This window comes from Heterodontus francisci, chromosome 2, assembly GCF_036365525.1.
Source record: "Heterodontus francisci isolate sHetFra1 chromosome 2, sHetFra1.hap1, whole genome shotgun sequence".
In the NCBI taxonomy this organism is placed as follows: domain Eukaryota; kingdom Metazoa; phylum Chordata; class Chondrichthyes; order Heterodontiformes; family Heterodontidae; genus Heterodontus; species Heterodontus francisci.
In genome coordinates this window covers 184,466,988-184,487,839 of record NC_090372.1, presented here as the reverse complement: position 1 = coordinate 184,487,839, position 20,852 = coordinate 184,466,988, and the positions used below count along the sequence as shown (strand labels likewise).

The following is a 20,852-nucleotide window of genomic DNA, read 5'->3' as shown; positions in this document are numbered from 1 at the left end:
GGTCAAAGAAGAAGGCAGAAACATTATTAATACCTAGGGTTAGCTCTTAATGGATAACTAAACTCCTCAGTCTATTGACACCCATTCACAACTTGAGAAATGCAGGACAATGAGTGAGAATAACGTAAAATGAAACCAATATCAGCTGCAGATGAAAAAAAGACAGCCTGTGATTCATCTAGAAACTGAAAGATCATGCAAACACTACTGGAAAAATGTTATAGGGGAACATTTACTTCACTCATGCTTGAAATGAACAAGCTCTGTGGAGACATCCTGTAAGTAGAAAGATTTGGGAAAACACTTCTTGAAATAATTTATCAAAGGTAAATAGAAATATTTACATTTATGTAGCATCCTATCATTTCATTTTGAAACATCTTGAAGCACTTCACATACAGTAATTACTTTGAAGTGCAGTGACTTTTAGGGAAGCAAAGGCAGCAAAACATTTTATGCATAACAGTGAGGTGAATGACTTGTTCATTTGGTGGTGCTGGTTGAGGAAGAAATGTCAGGAAAACTGCTACTGGTTGAATAGTACAAGGTAACTTTAATGTCTTGCTGAAGTTGCACATTAATTCTGGGCTTAATGTTTCGTCCAAAAGGATGCAGCTCTCTTAAGGGAGCTCTATGAGTGCCAGTGAGTGCTGGAGTGGTGCTTGTGCACACAACTTTCTGACTCATAGATGCGAGTGATACCAAGTTAATATTGGATAGCTACTTCATGGTCATAGTATTTTTCTGGGTTTGCTTTAACCTTTAAAGGCGAAAGACAGGTTTGCTTTTAGCAAACAGTTTCTCAGAATGAAATACGCAGATTGAAATTAAATGAATTTTAAAAGCAACTTGATACATTTTTCCACAAGGTTTCTTTCATTCCTTTATAATGTAGCGATCGCTGTGGAGAGAACCCAAATCAAAAAGTAATCCATGGGGTTATCAACTCCTTTGTTCATGTTGAACAGTACAAGAAAAAGTTCCCCCTTAAGGTAAGAAAGTTCTGCAAATTATATGTTGATAACAAGGACTATGTTTTTCTCTTTTGGGTAAGTGGAGGGTGGAGAGAGTTTAGCGAAGGGGAGGAAACTGTGAGTGATATTTGATGGCAACTCGACATACATTACAAAAGCCATACAACCTGTTAAGTATGATTTTTACGTGGCTACTGAAACTGAAAGGTTGCATTGACAGTGAGATAGTTCACAGCACTTTGAGACATTGAAAGTATTGGTCTTGGTGGGAGAATCATTGGGGTAGATGATAGGAACAGCCTGATATCTGTCAAATTTCCAAGCCACCCATTTCAAGTTTTCAGTTCATGCATCATGAATCTGAAACAACTATGTTAATGCATTTACATTTAAATTATATTCCGTTTTATACATCTTCTCCTTTTTCCTGTTCAGCTGAATTCTTAAAGACAAGATATGATTTTCCTTTAATAAAAGCAAAATACTGCAGATGCTGGAAATCTGAAATAAAAACAAATTGCTGGAAATACTTAGCAGATTTGGCAGCATTTGTGGAGAAAGAAACAGAGTTAACATTTCGGTCTGTGACCTTTCATCAGATTTCTGATGACAGGTCACAGACCTGAAACGTTGGCTGGGATTTTGTTGAGCTACCGATATCGGGTTCAGTGGTGGGGGTGGAAGATTGTACCAGCAGCAGCCCACCATGGAGCCTGATGCCGGTTTTGCCGGGCCTGATCTTCCTGCTAGGTTAGTACACTGCTGTTAGGGTGCATGTGTTAATAGCTAGAAATTAGAAATAAAAAATTTTAAATTAAAATTTGTGCAACTACCTTTATTAGTCATTTGGTAGTACAGAACTTGAGTATTGCTGAAAACAGAGACATTTTGTCAAAGCTTTTCATGTTGCACTCATCAGGACAATGCGCAAGAATACCAATGTAAGGGAAAGCAACAAATAGGGGCGTGGTGCAGTGGTTAGCACCGCAACCTCACAGCTCCAGGGACCCGGGTTTGATTCTGGGTACTCCCTGTGCAGAGTTTGCAAATTCTCCCTGTGACCGCGTGGATTTTCGCCGGGTGCTCCGGTTTCCTCCCACAGCCAAAGACTTGCAGGTGATAGGTAAATTGGCCGTTGTAAATTGCCCCTAGTGTAGGTAGGTGTTAGGGAATATGGGATTACTGTAGGGTTGGTATAAATGGGTGGTTGTTGGTCGGCACAGACTCGGTGGGCCGAAGGGCCTGTTTCAGTGCTGTATCTCTAAATAAATAAATAAAAATAAAAATCTATACTGGATGAGAAGAGAGTGCTGTTTGGTTGGCAAGTGGACTCTGATTGTTTGAGGTGTTGCCATGGAGAATGCACCAGTTTATGTTGACTGACAGTTAACTGTCAAGCTTTGTTTGAAATTTAAACCAGGCAGCATGACTCTCATTGGTCAAGGCATTGCCCTGAGGAATGAACCAGCGAATGACTGTCACTTTTTTGTTTAGCAGGGCCCTGTTCTTTGCAGACAGAAAGAACATGTACACACATTGCGCTTGTTTCAACGAAACAAAATAAGTGACTGCCATTCGCTGGTTTATTCCTCAGGGCAATGCCTTGACCAATCAGGGTCAAGCTGCCTGGTTTAAATTTCAAACAAAGGTTGGCAGTTGACTGGCAGTCAACATAAACTGGTGTATTCTCCATGGCAACGCCTCTACCAATCAAAGTCCACTTGCCAACCAATCAGCACTCTCTTCTCAAACAGTATAAAGTTGTTGCTTCCCCTTACATTGGTATTCTTGCGAATTGTCCTCGAGTGCAAGACGAAAAGCTTCGACAACATGTCGTTTTCAGCAGTACTTTATGATTAGTTAAGGCACACAAGCCGAAGGGACATAAATCTACAGTTCTGTTTGATTTTTAAGCGGTAAGGTTTATTGTATTACCACGGTTAAATTGACGTAAGTGCTGGCGAGGACAGCCAATAACTAATACATTAATTAAGTAAAGAATTAGTTATTTAAACACAATAAGGATGATAGGACAGTTGCAGTATGTGAACATTAGAAATAGGAGCAGGAGTAGGCCATTCAGCCCCTCAAGCCTGCCCTGCCATTCAGGGAGATTATGGCTGATCTGTCCCTGGCCTCAACTCCTCTTTCGGGCCTGCTCCACATAACCTTCAACTCCCTGAGATTTCAAAAATCTATCTACCACCTCCTTAAATACATTTAGTGACCTAGCCTCCACAACTCTCTGAGGTAGACAATTCCAGAGATTCACCACCCTCTGAGAGAAGAAATTCTCTCTGTTTTAAATGTGTGACCCCTTATTCTGTAACTATGTCCCCCAATTCGAGATTCCCCCACCAGTGGAAACATATTCTCAACATCTACCCTATCAAGCCCCCTTAGAATCTTATATGTTTCAATAAGATCACCTCTCGTTCTTCTAAACTCCAATGAATAAAGGCCTAACCTGTTCAGCCGTTCTTGATAAGCCAGCCTCTTCATCCCAGGAATCAGCCTGGTGAACCTTTTCTGAACGGCCTCCAATGCTTGTATATCCTTCCTTAAATACGGGGCCCACAATGTACGCAGTACTCCAGCTGTGGCCTCACCAACACCCTGTACAGTTGTAACAAGACTTCCCTATTTTTAAACTCTAACCCCTTAGCAATAAAGGCCAAAATTCCATTTGCCTTCCCAATTACCTGCTGCACCTGCATGATAACTTTTTGTGTTTCATGTACAAGAACACCCAGATCCCTCTGTACTGCAATATTTCGTAGTCTTTCTCCATCTAAATAATAATCTGCCTTCTTATTTTTCCTACCAAAGTGGATGACCTCACACTTCCCCACATTGAACTCCATCTGCCAGGTTTTTGCCCTCTCACATAACCTATCTATATCCCTTTGCACATTCTGTGTGTCCTCATCACAACATGCCTTCCCACCTATTTTTGTATCGTCAGCAAATGTGGATACTCTACACTCTGTCCCTTCCTCCAAGTCATTAATACAGATAGTAAATGGTTGAGGCCCTAGGACTGATCCTTGTGGCACCCCATCAGCTACGGCTTTCCAACCTGAAAAAGACCCATTAATCACAGCTCTCTGCCTTATGTGTGTTAACCAATTCACAATCCATGCCAACGCATTACCCCCAATACCCTGAGCTGTTATTTTGTGTACTAACCTTTTATGTGGCGCCTTATCGAACGCCTTCTGAAAATCCAAATACACTGCATCTACCAGTTCCCCTTTATCCACTCTGCTTGTTATATCCTCAAAGAATTCTAACAAATTTGTCAAATATGATTTCCCTTCCATTAAATGATGTTGACTCTGTTTGATTGCATTATGGTTTTCTAAATGTCCTGCTATTTCTTCCTTAATAATGGACTCCAGCATTTTCCCAATGACAGATGTTACGCTAACTGGTCTTTAGTTTCCTGCTTTCTGTCTCCCTCCTTTCTTGAATAGGGGCGTCACCTTAGCACTTTTCCAATCCACTGTTACCCTACTGGAATCCAGTGAGCTTTGGTATATTATGCCAATGCCTCCACTATCACTGCAGCCACTTCTTTTAAAACCCTTGGGTGCAGGCCATCAGGTCCTGGTGACTTGTCTGTCTTTAGTCCCATCAGTTTGTCCAGCACTTTTTCCCTTGTGATAGAGATTGTTACAAGTTCCTCCCTCCCATTTACACCTTGCTCATCTATTATTGTTGGGATGTTTAGTGTCTTCCACAGTGAAGACCGATGCAAAATATTAGCTTAAATTATCTGCCATTTCCCTGTCCCCTGTTATTAATTCCCCAGTCTCATCCTCTAAGAGTCCCACACTTACTTTAACTACTCTCTTCCTTTTTATATACCCATAGAAGCTCTTGCTGTTTGTTTTTATATTTCTTGCCAACTTACTCTCATAATCAATTTTCTCCCACTTTATTAGTTTTTTAGTCACCGCTGCTGGTTTCTAAAAAAAATTCCCAATCCTCTGGCCTACTACTAGCTTTCACCACTTTGTATACCTTTGTTTTTGATTTGATACTCTGCTTAACTTCCTTTGTTCTCCACAGGTGGTTCATCTTTCTCATTGAGGCCTTCCTTCTGACCAGAATAAATGTTTGCTGAGTGTTATGAAATATCTGCTTAAATGTCTGCCACTGCTCATCTACTGACTTTGCCTTTAGTCTATTTTCCCAGCCCGCTTTAGACAACTCTTTCTTCATACCTCTGTAATTGCCCTTGTTTAAGTTGAAGACACTGGTTTGAGACCCGAGTTGCTCACCCTCAAACTGAATTTGAAATTCGACCATGTTATGATCGCTTCCCCCAGAGTATCCTTAACTACGAGATCCCTTATCCTGCCACATTACGCATTACCAAATCTAAAATAGCCTGTTCCCGGGTCGGTTCTGCAACGTATTGTGCTAAGAAACAATCCCTGATGCACTCTACAAATTTGTCTTCCATGTTACCCTTGCCAATTTGATTTGTCCAGTCTATGTGCAGATTAAAATCACCCATGATAATTGCAGTGCCCTTCTTACACGCCTCCATTATTTCCTGATTAATATTTTGTCCTACAGAGGCGCAACTCCTCGGGGGCCTATAGACCACTCCCACCCGTGATTTCTTACCCTTGCTCTTCCTTATTTCCACTCAAACTGATTCTACATCATGATCTATTACACCTATATCATTACTCACAACTGCATTGATCCCTTCCTTTAATAACAAAGCCAGCCCACCTCCTTTTCCTTTCTGCCTGTTCTTCCAGAACACTGAATGTCCTTGAACACTGAATTTCCAGTCCTGGTCATCCTGCAACCACGTCTCTGATAGCTATCAAATCATATTCATTTATTTCTATTTGTGCCATCAGCTCATCTGTCTTGTTACAAATGCTTCGTGCATTCAGATAAAGAGCCTTAAGCTTTGACTTTTTACCATTTTTACCTAAAGAACAAAGATAATTACAGCACAGGAACAGGCCCTTCGGCCCTCCAAGCCTGCGCCGATCCAGATCCTCTCTCTAAACATGTCGCCTATTTTCTAAGGTTCTGTATCTCTTTTCTTCCTGCCCATTCATGTATCTGTCTAGATACATCTTAAAAGACTCCATCGTGCCCGCGTCTACCACCTCCGCTGGCAACGCGTTCCAGGTGCCCACCACCCTCTGCGTAAAGAACTTTCCACGCATATCCCCCCGAAACATTTCCCCTTTCACTTTGAACTCGTGTCCTCTAGTAATTGAAACCCCCACTCTGGGGAAAAAGCCTCTTGCTGTCCACCCTGTCTATACCTCTCATGATTTTGTACACCTCAATCAGGTCCCCCCTCAACCTCCGTCTTTCTAATGAAAATAATCCTAATCTACTCAACCTCTCTTCATAGCTAGCGCCCTCCATACCAGGCAACATCCTGGTGAACCTCCTCTGCACCCTCTCCAAAGCATCCACATCCTTTTGATAATGTGGCGACCAGAACTGTACGCAGTATTCCAAATGTGGCCGAACCAAAGTCCTATACAACTGTAACATGACCTGCCAACTCTTGTACTCAATGCCCCGTCCGATGAAGGAAAGCATGCCGTATGCCTTCTTGACCACTCTATTTACCTGCGTTGCTACCTTCAGGGAACAGTGGACCTGAACACCCAAATCTCTCTGGACATGAATTTTCCCCAGGACTTTTCCATTTACTGTATAGTTCACTTTTGAATTGGATCTTCCAAAATGCATCACCTCGCATTTGCCCTGATTGAACTCCATCTGCCATTTCTCTGCCCAACTCTCTAATCTATCTATATTCTGCTGTATTCTCTGACAGTCCCCTTCACTATCTGCTACTCCACCAATCTTAGTGTCGTCTGCAAACTTGCTAATCAGTCCACCTATACTTTCCTCCAAATCATTAATGTATATCACAAACAACAGTGGTCCCAGCACGGATCCCTGTGGAACACCACTGGTCACACGTCTCCATTTTGAGAAACTCCCCTCTACTGCTACTCTCTGTCTCCTGTTGCCCAGCCAGTTCTTTATCCATCTAGCTAGTACACCTTGGACCCCAAGCGCCTTCACTTTCTCCATCAGCCTGCCATGGGGAACCTTATCAAACGCCTTACTGAAGTCCATGTATATGACATCGACAGCCCTTCCCTCATCAATCAACTTTGTCACTTCCTCAAAGAATTCTATTAAGTTGGTAAGACATGACCTTCCCTGCACAAAACCATGTTGCCTATCACTGATGAGCCCATTTTCTTCCAAATGGGAATAGATCCTATCCCTCAGTATCTTCTCCAGCAGCTTCCCTACCACTGACGTCAGGCTCACCGGTCTATAATTACCTGGATTATCCCTGCTACCCTTCTTAAACAAGGGGACAACATTAGCAATTCTCCAGTCCTCCGGGACCTCACCCGTGTTTAAGGATGCTGCAAAGATATCTGTTAAGGCCCCAGCTATTTCCTCTCTCGCTTCCCTCAGTAACCTGGGATAGATCCCATCCGGACCTGGGGACTTGTCTACCTTAATGCCCTTTAGAATACCCAACACTTCCTCCCTCCTTATGCCGACTTGACCTAGAGTAATCAAACATCTGTTCCTAACCTCAACATCCGTCATGTCCCTATCCTCGGTGAATACCGATGCAAAGTACTCGTTTAGAATCTCACCCATTTTCTCTGAGTCCAAGCATAACATTCCTCCTTTGTCCTTTAGTGGGCCAATCCTTTCTCTAGTTACCCTCTTTCTCCTTATATATGAATAAAAGGCTTTGGGATTTTCCTTAACCCTGTTTGCTAAAGATATTTCATGACCCCTTTTAGCCCTCTTAATTCCTCGTTTCAGATTGGTCCTACATTCAAAGCTTCGTCTTTCATCAGCCGCCTACACCTTATGTATGCTTCCTTTTTCCTCTTAGCTAGTCTCACAATTTCACCTGGCATCCATGGTTCCCTAATCTTGCCATTTCTATCCCTCATTTTCACAGGAACATGTCTCTCCTGAACGCTAATCAACCTCTCTTTAAAAGCCTCCCACATATCACATGTGGATTTACCTTCAAACAGCTGCTCCCAATCTACATTTCCCAGCTCCTGCCGAATTTTGGTATAGTTGGCCTTCCCCCAATTTAGCACTCTTCCTTTAGGACCACTCTCGTCTTTGTCCATGAGTATTTTAAAGCTTACGGAATTGTGATCACTATTCCCAAAGTAGTCCCCTACTGAAACTTCAACAACCTGGCCGGGCTCATTCCCCAACACCAGGTCCAGTATGGCCCCTTCCCGAGTTGGACTATTTACATACTGCTCTAGAAAACCTTCCTGGATGCTCCTTACAAATTTTGCTCCATCTGGACCTCTAACACTAAGCGAATCCCAGTCAATGGTTCTACTCTGGTTCTAATTTCTGCTGTACTCTTATGCTTGTATTCTCTGTCCCTTTCTGTCACACTCTGATTAATGTATGCCCCTTAACTACCCTGCACCTCTGCTCTCTCGTTACTTTTTGACTTTATAAACTTCCCTTCAATTGAACCCTCCCCTCACCCCCCTGATTATTTAGTTTAAAGCCTTATCTACAACCCTAGTTATACAATTCGCCAGGATACTGATCCCAGCATGGTTCAAATGAAGCCAATCCCAACGGAACAGCTCTCTCTTTCCCCAGTACTGGTGCCAGTGTCCCATGAATTGGAACCCTTTTCTCCCACACCTATCTTTGAGCCACGTATTTACCTCCCTAATCTTATTTACCCTACTCCAATTTGCACGTGGCTCAGGTAGTAATCTGGAGGTTATTACCTTTGTGGTTCTGCTTTTTAATTTAGCCCAGAGCTGCTCACGGTCCCTCAGCAGAACCTCTTTCCTAGTCCTACCTCTGTGGACCATGACAGCTGGATCTTTCCCCTCCCACTCCAAGTTCCTCTCCAGCCCAGAAGAGATTTCCTTAACCTTGACACCAGATAGGCAACACAGCCTTCGGGACTCTCTATCTTTGCTGCAGAGAACAGTATCTATTCCCCTAACTATGCTATTCCCTATTACTATTACATTTCTCTTTTCTCCCCCCACTTGAATGGCACTGTTAACCACAGTGCTGTGGTCAGTTCGCTCATCCTCCCTGCAGTCTGTGCCCTCGTCCACACTGGGAGCAAGAACCTCGTACCTATTAGATAAGGGAACTGACTGAGGCTCCTCCAAAGCTAAATTCTGGATCCCCAAGCCTGCCTCACTCGCAGTCACAACCTCCTGTCCCTGACCACAGTCCAAATTTGATGTAATTAATCGAAGGGGTGTGACTGTCTCCTGAAACGCAGCCTCCAGGTAACTCTTCCCCCTCCCTGATTTGTCACAGTGTCCGCAGCTCGGACTCCAGCTCATCAACTCTGAGCTGAAGTTCCTCGAGCAGCCAACACTTGCTGCAGATGTGGTCACCATAGATCGCACCGGCGTCCACCAGCTCCCACATACTACAGCTGCGACACATCGCTTGCCCAGCCATCTCTGTTCTATTTAATTAATTAATTTGGATCTCAGTATTTTTAAAAAAATGAATTATTCAAGTGTACTCTTAACCTGTAACGACGTCTCCTGATTGAAATCACTTGGCCAAAACAAAAAAGAGATATGGAAGAAACAGGGCGGCACAGTGGCGCAGTGGTTAGCACTGCAGCCTCACAGCTCCAGCGACCCGGGTTCAATTCTGGGTACTGCCTGTGTGGAGTTTGCAAGTTCTCCCTGTGTCTGCGTGGGTTTTCTCCGGGTGCTCCGGTTTCCTCCCACATGCCAAAGACTTGCAGGTTGGTAGGTTAATTGGCCATTATAAATTGCCCCTAGTATAGGTAGGTGGTAGGCAAATATAGAGACAGGTGGGGATGTGGTAGGGATATGGGATTAGTATAAATGGGTGGTTGATGGTCGGCACAGACTCGGTGGGCCGAAGGGCCTGTTTCAGTGCTGTATCTCTAAACTAAACTAAATACCCATCAATCACTTGACAGCTCTCCTGTGAAGTTACACTTCGATTTTTGTTGGTCACGCAGATCCATTGTTCCCGATCTCGCCACTGCCACTTCTGTTTTTTTCTCTCTCTCGTCTCTGATTCTGTTCGTTTTGGCGCGCTTTTTAAAGCTCTGCTGCTGTGTTTTCTCTCTCTCTCTGGTCTCCGACTCTGTTCCTTTTGGTGCGCTTTTTAAAGCTCTGTTCCCGCTTTCTTTCTCTCTCTCTCTCTCTCTCTCTCTCCCTCTCTCTCTCTCCCTCTCTCCTTCCCCCTTTGGTCTTGGACTGTGTTCCTTTTGGCACGCTTTTTAAAGCCCTGCTCCCATAGTGTTTTCTCTCTCTCTCTGGTCTCCGACTCTGTTCCTTTTGCCGTGCTTTTTAAAGCTCTGCACCCGCTGTGTTTTCTCTCTCTCTCTCTGGTCTCTATGTGGGAGCTCATGGGCACCTGTGTGATCCGTGGCAACCACGTCTGCTGTAGGTGTCTGCATCTTGAGGAACTTGGGCTCTGAGTTAGTGAGCTGGAGGCCGAGCTGCAGACACTGTGACACATCAGGGAGAGGGAAAGTTACCTGGACACTTTGTACCAGGAGTGGATCAGACCCTTAGAATAGGGTTGACTATTTCGGTCCCTGGTCAGGGACAGGAGGAAGTGACTTCGAGTGAGGCAGGTATGGGGACCCAGAACGTAGAAGCAGAGGAGCCTCAGCCTTTACAATTGTCTAACAGGATCACGGTTCTCTCAACCTGTATGGATGGAAGTGGGGGCTGCAAGATGGATGTACAAACTGAGCATGGCACTGTGGTACAGGAAGCCATTCAAGTGGGGGTAGTAACTAGGAATGTCATGGTAGTGGGGGATAGCATAGTTAGCGGGATAGACACAGTTCTCTGCAACAGAGAGCATGAGTCCAGATGGCTGTGTTGCCTGCCCAGTGCCAGGGTTCAGAATATCTGCTCTGGGTTGGAGAGGAACTTGCAGTCGAAAGGGGAGGATCCAGTGGTTGGTGGTCCATGTAGGTACCAATGACATAGGTAAATCTAGGAAAGAGATTCTACTGAAGGAATGTGAGTGCTAGGTTCTAAATTAAAAAAACAGAACCTCAAAGGTAATAATCTCTGGGTTATTACCTGAGCCACATGCAAATTGGCTGTACCATTGGGACGGTCTACACCTGAACCGTGCTGGGGCTAGTGTTCTGGCAAGCTGCATAACTAGGGAAGAAGAGAGGGTTTTAACTAAATAGTGAGGGAAAGGGATCAAATTTGGGAAGAGGTGGTAAATCAACTAGTAGAGACAAGGCAAGTGAGGAAGATATTAATATGGGAACTGATAAACAGACCGTAACAGGAAGGGACAGAGAGTCCAAATCTAAGAGTAAATCAGCATACAAGGCTAGAGGTTACAAAAATAATAAAAGGACAAAACGAAAGGCTCTGTATCTGAATGCACGTAGCATTTGAAACAAAACAGATGAACTGAGAGCGCAAATAGAAATAAATAAGTACGATCTGACAGCCATTACAGCGACATGGTTGCAGGGTGACATAGATTGGGACCTGAATATTGAAGGGTACATGACATTTTGGAAGAACAGAAAGCTGGGGAAAGGTGGAGGGGTGGCTCTGAATTAATGTTGGTATTAGCACAATAGAGAGGGATGACCTAAATTCAGGAAACCAAGATGGTGAAGCAATTTGGGTTGAGATGAGGCAAGAAGTCACTTGTGGGAGTGCTGTAGAGGCCCCCTAACAGTAACCGCACGGTAGGATGGGGTATGAAGGCAGAAATAACGAGAGCTTGTCAGAAAGGTACAGCCGTAATCACGGAGGATTTTAATCTGCATGTAGATTGGAAAGATCAGATGGGCAAAGGTAGCCTGGATGAGTTCATAGAACATTTAAGGGGATATTTCAGAATACACAGAATAGATACATTCCAACGAGAAAGAAAAATTCCAAGGGGAGGACCACCATCCGTGGTTAACTAAAAAAGTTAAAGATAGTATCAAACTTAAAGAAAAAGCATATAATTGTGCAAAGATGGGTGGCAGGTCAGAAAATTGGATAGAATATAAAAAAACAGCCAAGAAAGACTAAAAGATTAATGAGGGAAAAATTAGAGTATGAGAGAAAGCTGGCTTGAAATATAAAAACATAGAAATATAAAAACAGATAGTAAGAGTTTCTATAGATATTTTTAAAAAGAAGAGTTAATAAAGTGAGAGTTGGTCTTATAGAAAGTGAGTCTGGGCCGTTTTCTGGTTGGCAAGATGTAACTAGTGGTGTGCCACAGGGATTAATGCTGGGGCCTCAACTTTTTACAATTTACATAAATGACTTAGATGAAGGGACCGAAGGTATGGTTGCTAAATTTGCTGATGACGCAAAGATAGGTAGGAAAGTAAGTTGTGAAGAGGACATATAGCTAGGTTAAGTGAGTGGGCAAAGAGCTGGCAAATTGAGTATAGGTTGGGGAATTGTGAAATTGTCTGTATTGACAGGAAGAATAAAAAAGAAGCATATTATCTAATTGGTGAGAAATTGCAGAGCTCTGAGATGCAGAGGAATCTTGGTGTCCTCGTGCATGAGTCACAAAAGGTTAATATGCAGGTACAGCAAGTAATTAGGAAAGCTGCGAGGGGAATTGAATACAAAAGTAGGGAGATCATGCTACAGTTAAACAGGGTATTGGTGAAACCGCATTTGGAGTGCTGTGTACCGTATTGGTCGTCTTATTGAAGGAAGAATGTAAATGCGTTGGAAGCAGTTCAGAGAAGGTTTACTAGACTAATACCTGGAATGGGTGGGTTGTTTATGAGGAAAGGTTGGATAGGCTCAGTTTGTATCCGCTGAAGTTTAGAAGAGTAAGCGGTGACTTGATTGAAGCATATAAGGTCCTGAGGGGTCTTGACGGGGTGAATGTGGAAAGGATGTTTCCCCTTGTGGGAGAATCTAGAACTAGGGGTCACCATTTAAAAATATGGGGTTGCCCATTTAAGACAGAGATGAGGAGAAATATTTTCTCACAGAGGGTCATGAGTCTTTGGAACTCTCTTCCTCAAAAGGTGGTGGAAGCAGAGTCTTTGAATATTTTTAAGGTGGAGGTGGATAGATTCTTGATGAGCAAGGGGGTGAAAGGTTATCGGGTAGGTGGGAATGTGGAGTAGAGGTTACAATCAGATCAGCCACGATCTTCTTGAATGGCGGAGCAGGCTCGAGGGGCCGAGTGGCCTACTGCTGCCCCTAATTTGTATGAATAAATTAACATACAATTCCCTACGATCTTAGCAGCTGTCCGCGATCTTCCATGCGACGGCTGGCACTCACGCGCCTTCACTTTCCTGTCAAGGGAAAGCTGATGCCACCGAGGTGTGGAAGGGGATCTATTCATTTTTAGTGTATTTGGGGTGGGGAGTATGGGGTCAACTCTGCATTGCTAGTGTGGGGGGGGGGGGGGAGTGGGGGAAGAGGTGACCTCTGTCTGCACTTTGTGCGGTTGGTGGGAGGAGAGGTCAACTATTCAATTTAAGTGTTTTGCAGACAGTGTGGGGGGTGGTGAACAGGGCTATCATTTATTTTCTGTGAGGGGGCAGGTCACATTCATGTACAGTGTCGTGCGAGGGTAGGGGGCAAGGTTCTGGGGTTGAACTTTGTGCTCTCTGTGCAGGTCTGGCAGCCCTTTAAAAGTGGCGCCAGCGCCTGCGCAGAGGCAGTTGACACCCGTTGCTGGCGTCACAGAAGCCGCCCCCGCCAGGTGATCGGGGTGGGGCCGGATCGCCCTGTGTATGCAAATGAGCCGCGGCATGCTAGATCATGGCGGCATGCAGCCCCTGCATGCGAGCGAGCCATTTCTTTCACCAGCCACCACTTGCGGCAATGGGGGAATAGAATTCAGCCTGTTAACTCTGTCTTTCTCTCCACATGTGTTTTCAGACCTGCTGAGTATTTCCAGCACCCTTTTTATTTTATGATTTTCCTTTTACTGCTCTTTAAACCTTTTACCATAAAATAATCACCAAGCAATCAAATAGAGAATTCAGAAGAAACCTCTTCACTGTGAGGTTGGTTGGAATGTGGAGCTCACTACCACATGGTGTGATTAGGCAAATAGTATCGATGTATTTAAGGGGAAGCACATGAGGGAGAATGGAATAGCGCGTTATGCTGGGAGGATTCCTATGTAATATGCACAAAGCTACTCGGTCATCAGGAATAGCTGTTATATGTAACATTAATCATGTGACTAAAATATACACTTAAAACATAACCTAAAAACACGTAACATACTGCTCAAACTGGATTCTCTTTTTTTCTACATTCTCCTGGTTTTATTTTAGCTTCACTTCTATTTTCTTCAAATATACTTTGTTCTCTGCTAACTTTACAATTTAAACACCACTTACATTTCTTTCCAAGCTTTCTGTTCATATTTCTGTGCTGAAAGCCAAACAGAAGTCTAAAGGCTAGTGTTTTTGTGGACCAATTGAGACCTAGAATTCTGAAGAATGATGAGCACGACCAGATCAATTTTTGCTGCAACTTTATCGCATCATGTCGAGACCTCTTACCACTTGAAGAAGCGGCAGCTCTCCAATGCTCCATGAAATAGCGCATCCGTGATACACCATGGATTAAAATATGGTCATGTGCTGATGTAATGAGCAAATTTCCTCCTTTTGAATCAGTCGCTATGACACAAACATAATCAGCTATTTAACTTGTAGAAATGTGCAACATATCTAGGTATTCACTGATTTTATAGAGAGTTTAAACTTGGGCATTTTATGGTTGCTTACATGTTTTAATTTTAGCTTCCTGTTTCTCTGTCCTTCAGTAGTATTACCTGTATCTGATTTAAAACAGAATCAATAGATGTGTAACAAATTTTAAAATTTAAGTTAGGATCAGTGGCTGCATTCGGCTTCACATTTTTAAACACTTAACTCTTGTTCTTTTAAAGTTTGTAGCCATTTTTGTTTACTTAGCAATTGTCCTTCCAACTTCAGTTTTATCAGGATCTCTTTGAAGGTTCGTTTCTAAAGGAAACGGGAGAATATTACAATCAAGAAGCTTCAAATTTACTTCAAGAGTCAAACTGCTCGCAGTATATGGAAAAGGTATGTGGTAGAGTTGTGTTTATTTTAACCAGTTTTCAATGATAGTCGTTTGGATCTTCAATTCAAAGATTAGAATGTTCAGTGCACTCCTGTTACTATAGGTTTTAGCAAGATTAAAAGATGAAGAAGTTCGATGCCGGAAATACTTGCATCCGAGCTCATATGCCAAAGTGATTCATGAATGCCAGCAACGAATGGTAGCAGACCACCTGCAGTTTCTTCATGGGGAATGCCAGAATATCATTAAACAAGAAAGGAGAGAAGGTGAGAAATATGGTCAGTTTCTAGTTCATTATGTATAAAACTTGTCTACCAAATCATTTGTCATTGGTCTGTATAAAATTGGAAAGGAGAGGAAATTGTCTGACTACAACCTGAAATCTGATCCCACTTTCCAGTCCAAGACACCTGAACAAATTGTTGCCTCACAGCTCTTGCTTCACATTCCCCAAAATTACTTCTTTATATCCATTTCTACCCTACTCAGTCGTTAAGCATGTCCTCTATGATAGTATTGGTGATGCATTATCCCTCCATATTAGATACAGTCAGCTGCTTCATTCTGCTTTATCAGCTCTCCTCCGTCACCCATCGCCAAAGAACTGTTTTCACTTGGTTTCACTGTTAGATATCCCAGTGTGTCTCCAGCAATGGTTTCTTGTCACACCCCAAACAGTGATATCTGGAATATCCCAAGTTGCATTCTTTTCTTCTCTCTTATTTGCACACTATTCTCCCAAGACATCATCCTCAGGCATAGAGTTAGATTACATCTGTATATTGACTACATCAAACTTTACCTTCCCATCACCACCCTCAATTCTACAACTATCTCTGTCTGTCTGTCTATTAGGGATAACCAATAAATGCTGGCCTTGCCAGTGATGCTCATATTCCTTGAACAAATGAAAAAAAAAATCTAATATCAAGTTGTAGATGAGCCAGAACTTTCTCCAGCTAAGCATTGGGAAAACAGGATCTATTTTATTCTGTTGACACCAAAAACTCATAGTTTTGTCCTGTATTATTGCTATCCCCGGCTGTTTGCCCAAGCAGAACTATGCACACTTGGAGTCTTATTTGACACTAAGCTTCAATCTGTACATTCATTCCATCACCAAAACCACTTAGTTTCATCTTTATTGCAATGCCTGTCTCTGCCTTATCTCACCCTCAATGTTGCTGGAATACTTATCTATGCTGAAGTTACCTCAATGCTCGATTTTTGTTTTGTGTGTTCTTTGTGGAGTTCCCAAGCTCCATAAACACAAACATCAACTCTTCAAAATTCTACTGCCCTCATCCAGTCCTGCAGCAGTTTTCACTCATCTATTACCCCTGCCTTTAGCAAAGTCCACTGGCTTGTTGCACTGAATTTAGAATTCCTGACCTGAACCCCATCTCTGTAACTTGCTCCAGCTCCCAGCTTTGTTTTTCAGCCATGCCTTTCTTTATTGAAATGCAAGTTGCTGCTTGTTGTAACATGGGCACCTGTGTGCAGACAACAGCAAAAGACTACTGTTTCTCTGAGACTTCTAACCAAAGCCATCCAATCATCTTTATTTATCATTTTCTGTTGGCATCAATTCTTTTTGTATTGCTCCTTTAGGGAAGGAATTTGAGAGTATGGAACTTAGCTGCCTGAAGGCATAGCCACTAGTGGCGGGGTTAAGAGGGAATGAGTAATGCCTAAAAGCTGGAGTCAAAGGAGTGATAGGAGGATGTTACTGAACTAAGAATGGACAAGGCCATGAGGGATGAGATTTAATCATATGGATGTGATTTTTAAATTTGTGATATTGGGAAACTGGGAGCCAATTGTATGATCTTTGCACTCTTTGCTGTTTATGGGAATCATGTGTGTGAAAAATGGCTATCATTTTTATTTGTTAATGGGATGTAGGGTTCGCTGGCAAGGCCAGCTTTTATTGCCCATCCCCAATTGCCCTTGAGAAGGTGGTGGTGAGCTGGCTTCTTGAAACGTCGCAGTCCATGTGGTGAAAGTACTCCCACAGTACTGTTAGGGAGGCAGTTCCACGATTTTGACCCAGTGACAGTGAAGAAACGGTGACATATTTCCAACTCAGGATGGTGTGACTTGGAGGGGAAAAGTGGTGGTGTTCCTATGTGCCTGCTAACCTTGGTCTTCTCGGCCAAAGAGGTCGTGACTTGAGAAAGTGCTGTTGAAGGAGCTTTGGCGCATTGCTGCAGTGCATCTTGTAGATGGTACACACTGCCACCATGGTGTGCAATAGTGGACTAGTCTGTGAGACAATGTTGGCTCAAATCGCTGTATGTTAATGAGGAGGACTTTGAAGGGTCGACTGGTCAGGGTGTGCCTTTGTCATATCTGGTGTCTAGGTTGATGCCAAGTGGCCCGTCTGGTTTTATTCTTCAACTTTTTCATAGCAGTTTGATACAACTGAGTGGCTTGCTATGCCATTTCAGTGGGCAGTTAAGAGTCAACCATATTGTTGAGAGTCTGGAGCCACATGTAGGCCAGACCAACTAAGGATGAAAGATTTCCTTCTAAAGGACATTGGTGAACCAGATGGGTTTTTACAACATTCTGGTCATTTCATGGTCAACATTACTGAAAGGTCATCGACCTGAAATGTTAACGCTGTTTCTCTCCACAGATGTGCCAGACCTGCTGAGTATTTCCATCATTTTCTGTTTTTTATTAATGAGACTTTTTTTTATTTCCAGATTTATTTAATTAAATTTAAATTCCCCAGCTGCCATGATAGGATTTGAACTTGTGTCTCCAGAGCAATAGTCCAGGCCTCAGGATTACTAGTCCACTAGTCCTGCCACATTCAGTCATGTATGGTGGTGGACAGTTAAACAACTAACCCAGAGGAGGAGGCTCCACAAACATCCCCTAGTCTAGTACGTCAGTGCAAAAGACAAGGCTGAAGCATTTGCAACCATCTTTAACCAGAAGTGCTGAGTGAATGATCTGTCTTTACCTTCTCCTGAGGCCCCCAGCATCATAGATGCCAGTCTTCAACTAATTCCATTCACTCCACGTGATAGCACGAAACAGATGAAGGCTCTGGATGCTGCAAAGGCTATGGGCCCTGAAAACATACTGGCAGTAGTACTGAAGCCATGTGCTCCAGAACTAGCAGCGCCCTAGCCAAGCTGCAGTACTGGCATTTACATGACAATGTGGAAAATTGCCCAGGTATGTCCTGATCTCAAAAAAACAGGACAAATCCAATCCAGCCAATTACTGCCCCATCAGTCAACTCTCAATCAGCAGCAAAGTGATGGAAGGTGTTATCGACAGTGCTATCAAGCGGCACTTAGACAGCAATAACCTGCTCACCAGCGCTCAGTTTTGGTTTTGCCAGGGCCACTCAGCTCCTGACCCTATCTCAGCCTTGGTCCAAACATGGACAAAAGAGCTTAATTCAAGAGGTGAGGTGAGAGTGACTGCCCTTGACATCAGCATTTGACCAAGTGTGGCATCAAGGAGCACTAACAAAATTGAAGTCTGTAAGAATCGGGAAAAGCTCTCCACTAGTTGGAGTCATACCTACCATGAAGGAAGATTGTTGTGGTTGTTGGAGGCCAAACATCTCAGCCCCAGGAGATAGCTGCAGGACTTCCTCAGCTGCTTCATCAATGACCTTTCCTCCATCATAAGGTGGAGGAATGTTTGCTGATGATTTCACAATGTTCAGCACCATTTGTGATTCCTCAGATAGTGAAATTATCCACGTCCACAGGCAGCAAAACCTGGACAACATTCAAGTTTGGGGTGATTAGTGGCAAGTAACATTCACGCCACACAAGTGCCAGGCAATGACCATCTCCAACAAGAAGGAATCTAACCATCTCCCCTTGACATTCAATGGCATTATCATCGCTGAATTCCCCCACCAGCAACATCCTGGGGTTGCCATTGACCAGAAACTTAACTGGACCAGCCATAAAAAGATCCTGAGGGGTGGATGTGTAAAAGATGTTTCCCCTTGTGGGTGAGTTTAGAATTAGGGGTCAGTATTTAAAAATAAGGGATCGCCCATTTAAGACAAAGATGAGGAGAAATTATTTCTCACAGAGGGTCGTGAGTCTTTGGAATTCTCTTCCTGAAAAGGTGGTGGAAGCAGAGTCTTTGAATATTTTTAAGGCAAAGATAGATATATTCTTAATAAGCAAGGGGATGAAAGGTTATTGGATAGGTGGGAATGTGGAGTAATCAGTTCAGCCATGAACTTATTGAATGGCAGAGCAAGCTCAAGGGGTCTAGTGGCCTACTGCTGCTCCTAATTTGCATGTTCGTAGGTAATTCTGTGGCGAGTAACTCACCTCCTGACTCTACAAACACCGTCCACCATCTACAAGGCACAAGACAGGAGTGTGACGGAATACACTCAACTTGCCTGGATGAGTGAAACTCCAACACCTCTCAAGAAACTCGACATCATCCAGGACAATGCAACCCACTTGATTGGTACCCCATCCACCATCTTAAACATTCACTCCTTCCACCGCCGACGCGCTGTGGCAGCAGTGTGTACCATCTACAAGATGCACTACAGCAACTCATCAAGCCTCCTTCAACAGCACCTTCCAAACCCGCAACCTCCATCACCTAGAAGAACAAGAGCAGCAATGCATGGGAACACCACCACCTGCAAGTTCCTCACACACAATCCTGACTGGAACAATATCGTTGTTCCTTCACAGTCGCTGAGTCAAAAACCTGGAATTCTCTTCCTAACAGTACTGTGGGTGTACCCATGCCAGATGGACTGCAGCAGTTCGAGAGTCAGCTTAGCACCACCCTCTGAAGGGCAATTAGGGATGGGCATCAAATGCTGGCCTTGCCACATCCCATGAAACAATAACAAAACCCACTAGGCCACCAGTCCAACACTGTTGCACTTAATGAGTGATGAGATACCGTGATAAGTAAATGCAAATTGTTTATTCTATAAAGGAGCTATAATAGCACAGCTCACGTGGAGAGTAGTTATTGGAAAAATTCCCTCCACAAAGCATCTCCACTTCTCGATCTTCCTTTAAGACACTCCTTAAAACCTACGTCAGTAACCAAACCTTTGGTCACCTGTCCTAATATTTCCTTATATGGCTTGGTGTCAAATTTTGTTTGATAATGCTCCTGCGATGCCCCTCAGGACATTTTACTACATTAAAAGTCATTGTAAATGAATTTGTTGTGAAAAATATAAATTAATAAAAGTTAATATTTAATCTTTTTAAAATGCTTTATGCTTCTCGGTTGACAAACTCTTTAGATAAGCAGTGTGTACAAGAACCACTGGGTTCAATTATCTAGTAATATGAATCAATGAACATGTGCAGCTCTGAATATGCTCAGGTTGTCAGCTACTTTGATAACTGGCTAGTTGTTGTTAAACAACATCTCTTTGAACTGATGAAACATCATATTTGTTCCAGGTTTATGTGCAAATGACTGGGCCAGTTACATCACAATTTAAAAATACGAACGTATGAATTAGGAGCAGGAGTAGGCCACTCGACCTCTCGAGCCTGCTCCGCCATTCAATAAGTTCATGGCTGAGCTGATTTCTCCACATTATCAGCTACCCCCGCTAACCTTTCACCCCTTGCTTATCAAGAATCTATCTACCTCTGCCTTCAACATATTCAAAGACTCTGCTTCCATTGCCTTTTGAGGAAGAGAGTTCCAAAGTCTCAACCCTCTGGAAGAATTTCTCCTCATCTCTGTCTTAAATGGGCGACCCCTTATTTTT

General features: G+C 43.2%; 1 protein-coding gene across 4 annotated transcripts in view; it reads left to right on the top strand.

Moving 5' to 3' along the window:
* cul2 (cullin 2) overlaps window positions 1–20,852 on the top strand; it is a 93,924-nt gene that overhangs the window by 25,615 nt on the left and 47,457 nt on the right. For 2 of the 4 annotated variants that reach the window (XM_068014753.1, XM_068014744.1), the window contains exons 7-9: window positions 896–992; window positions 14,989–15,099; window positions 15,201–15,363. In XM_068014753.1, coding sequence (XP_067870854.1) covers window positions 896–992; window positions 14,989–15,099; window positions 15,201–15,363 — 371 coding nt within the window. Of the gene's footprint in view, window positions 1–895; window positions 993–14,988; window positions 15,100–15,200; window positions 15,376–20,852 lie in introns of all 4 variants that reach the window. The other 2 variants (XM_068014735.1, XM_068014733.1) reach the window with 1 other exon arrangement.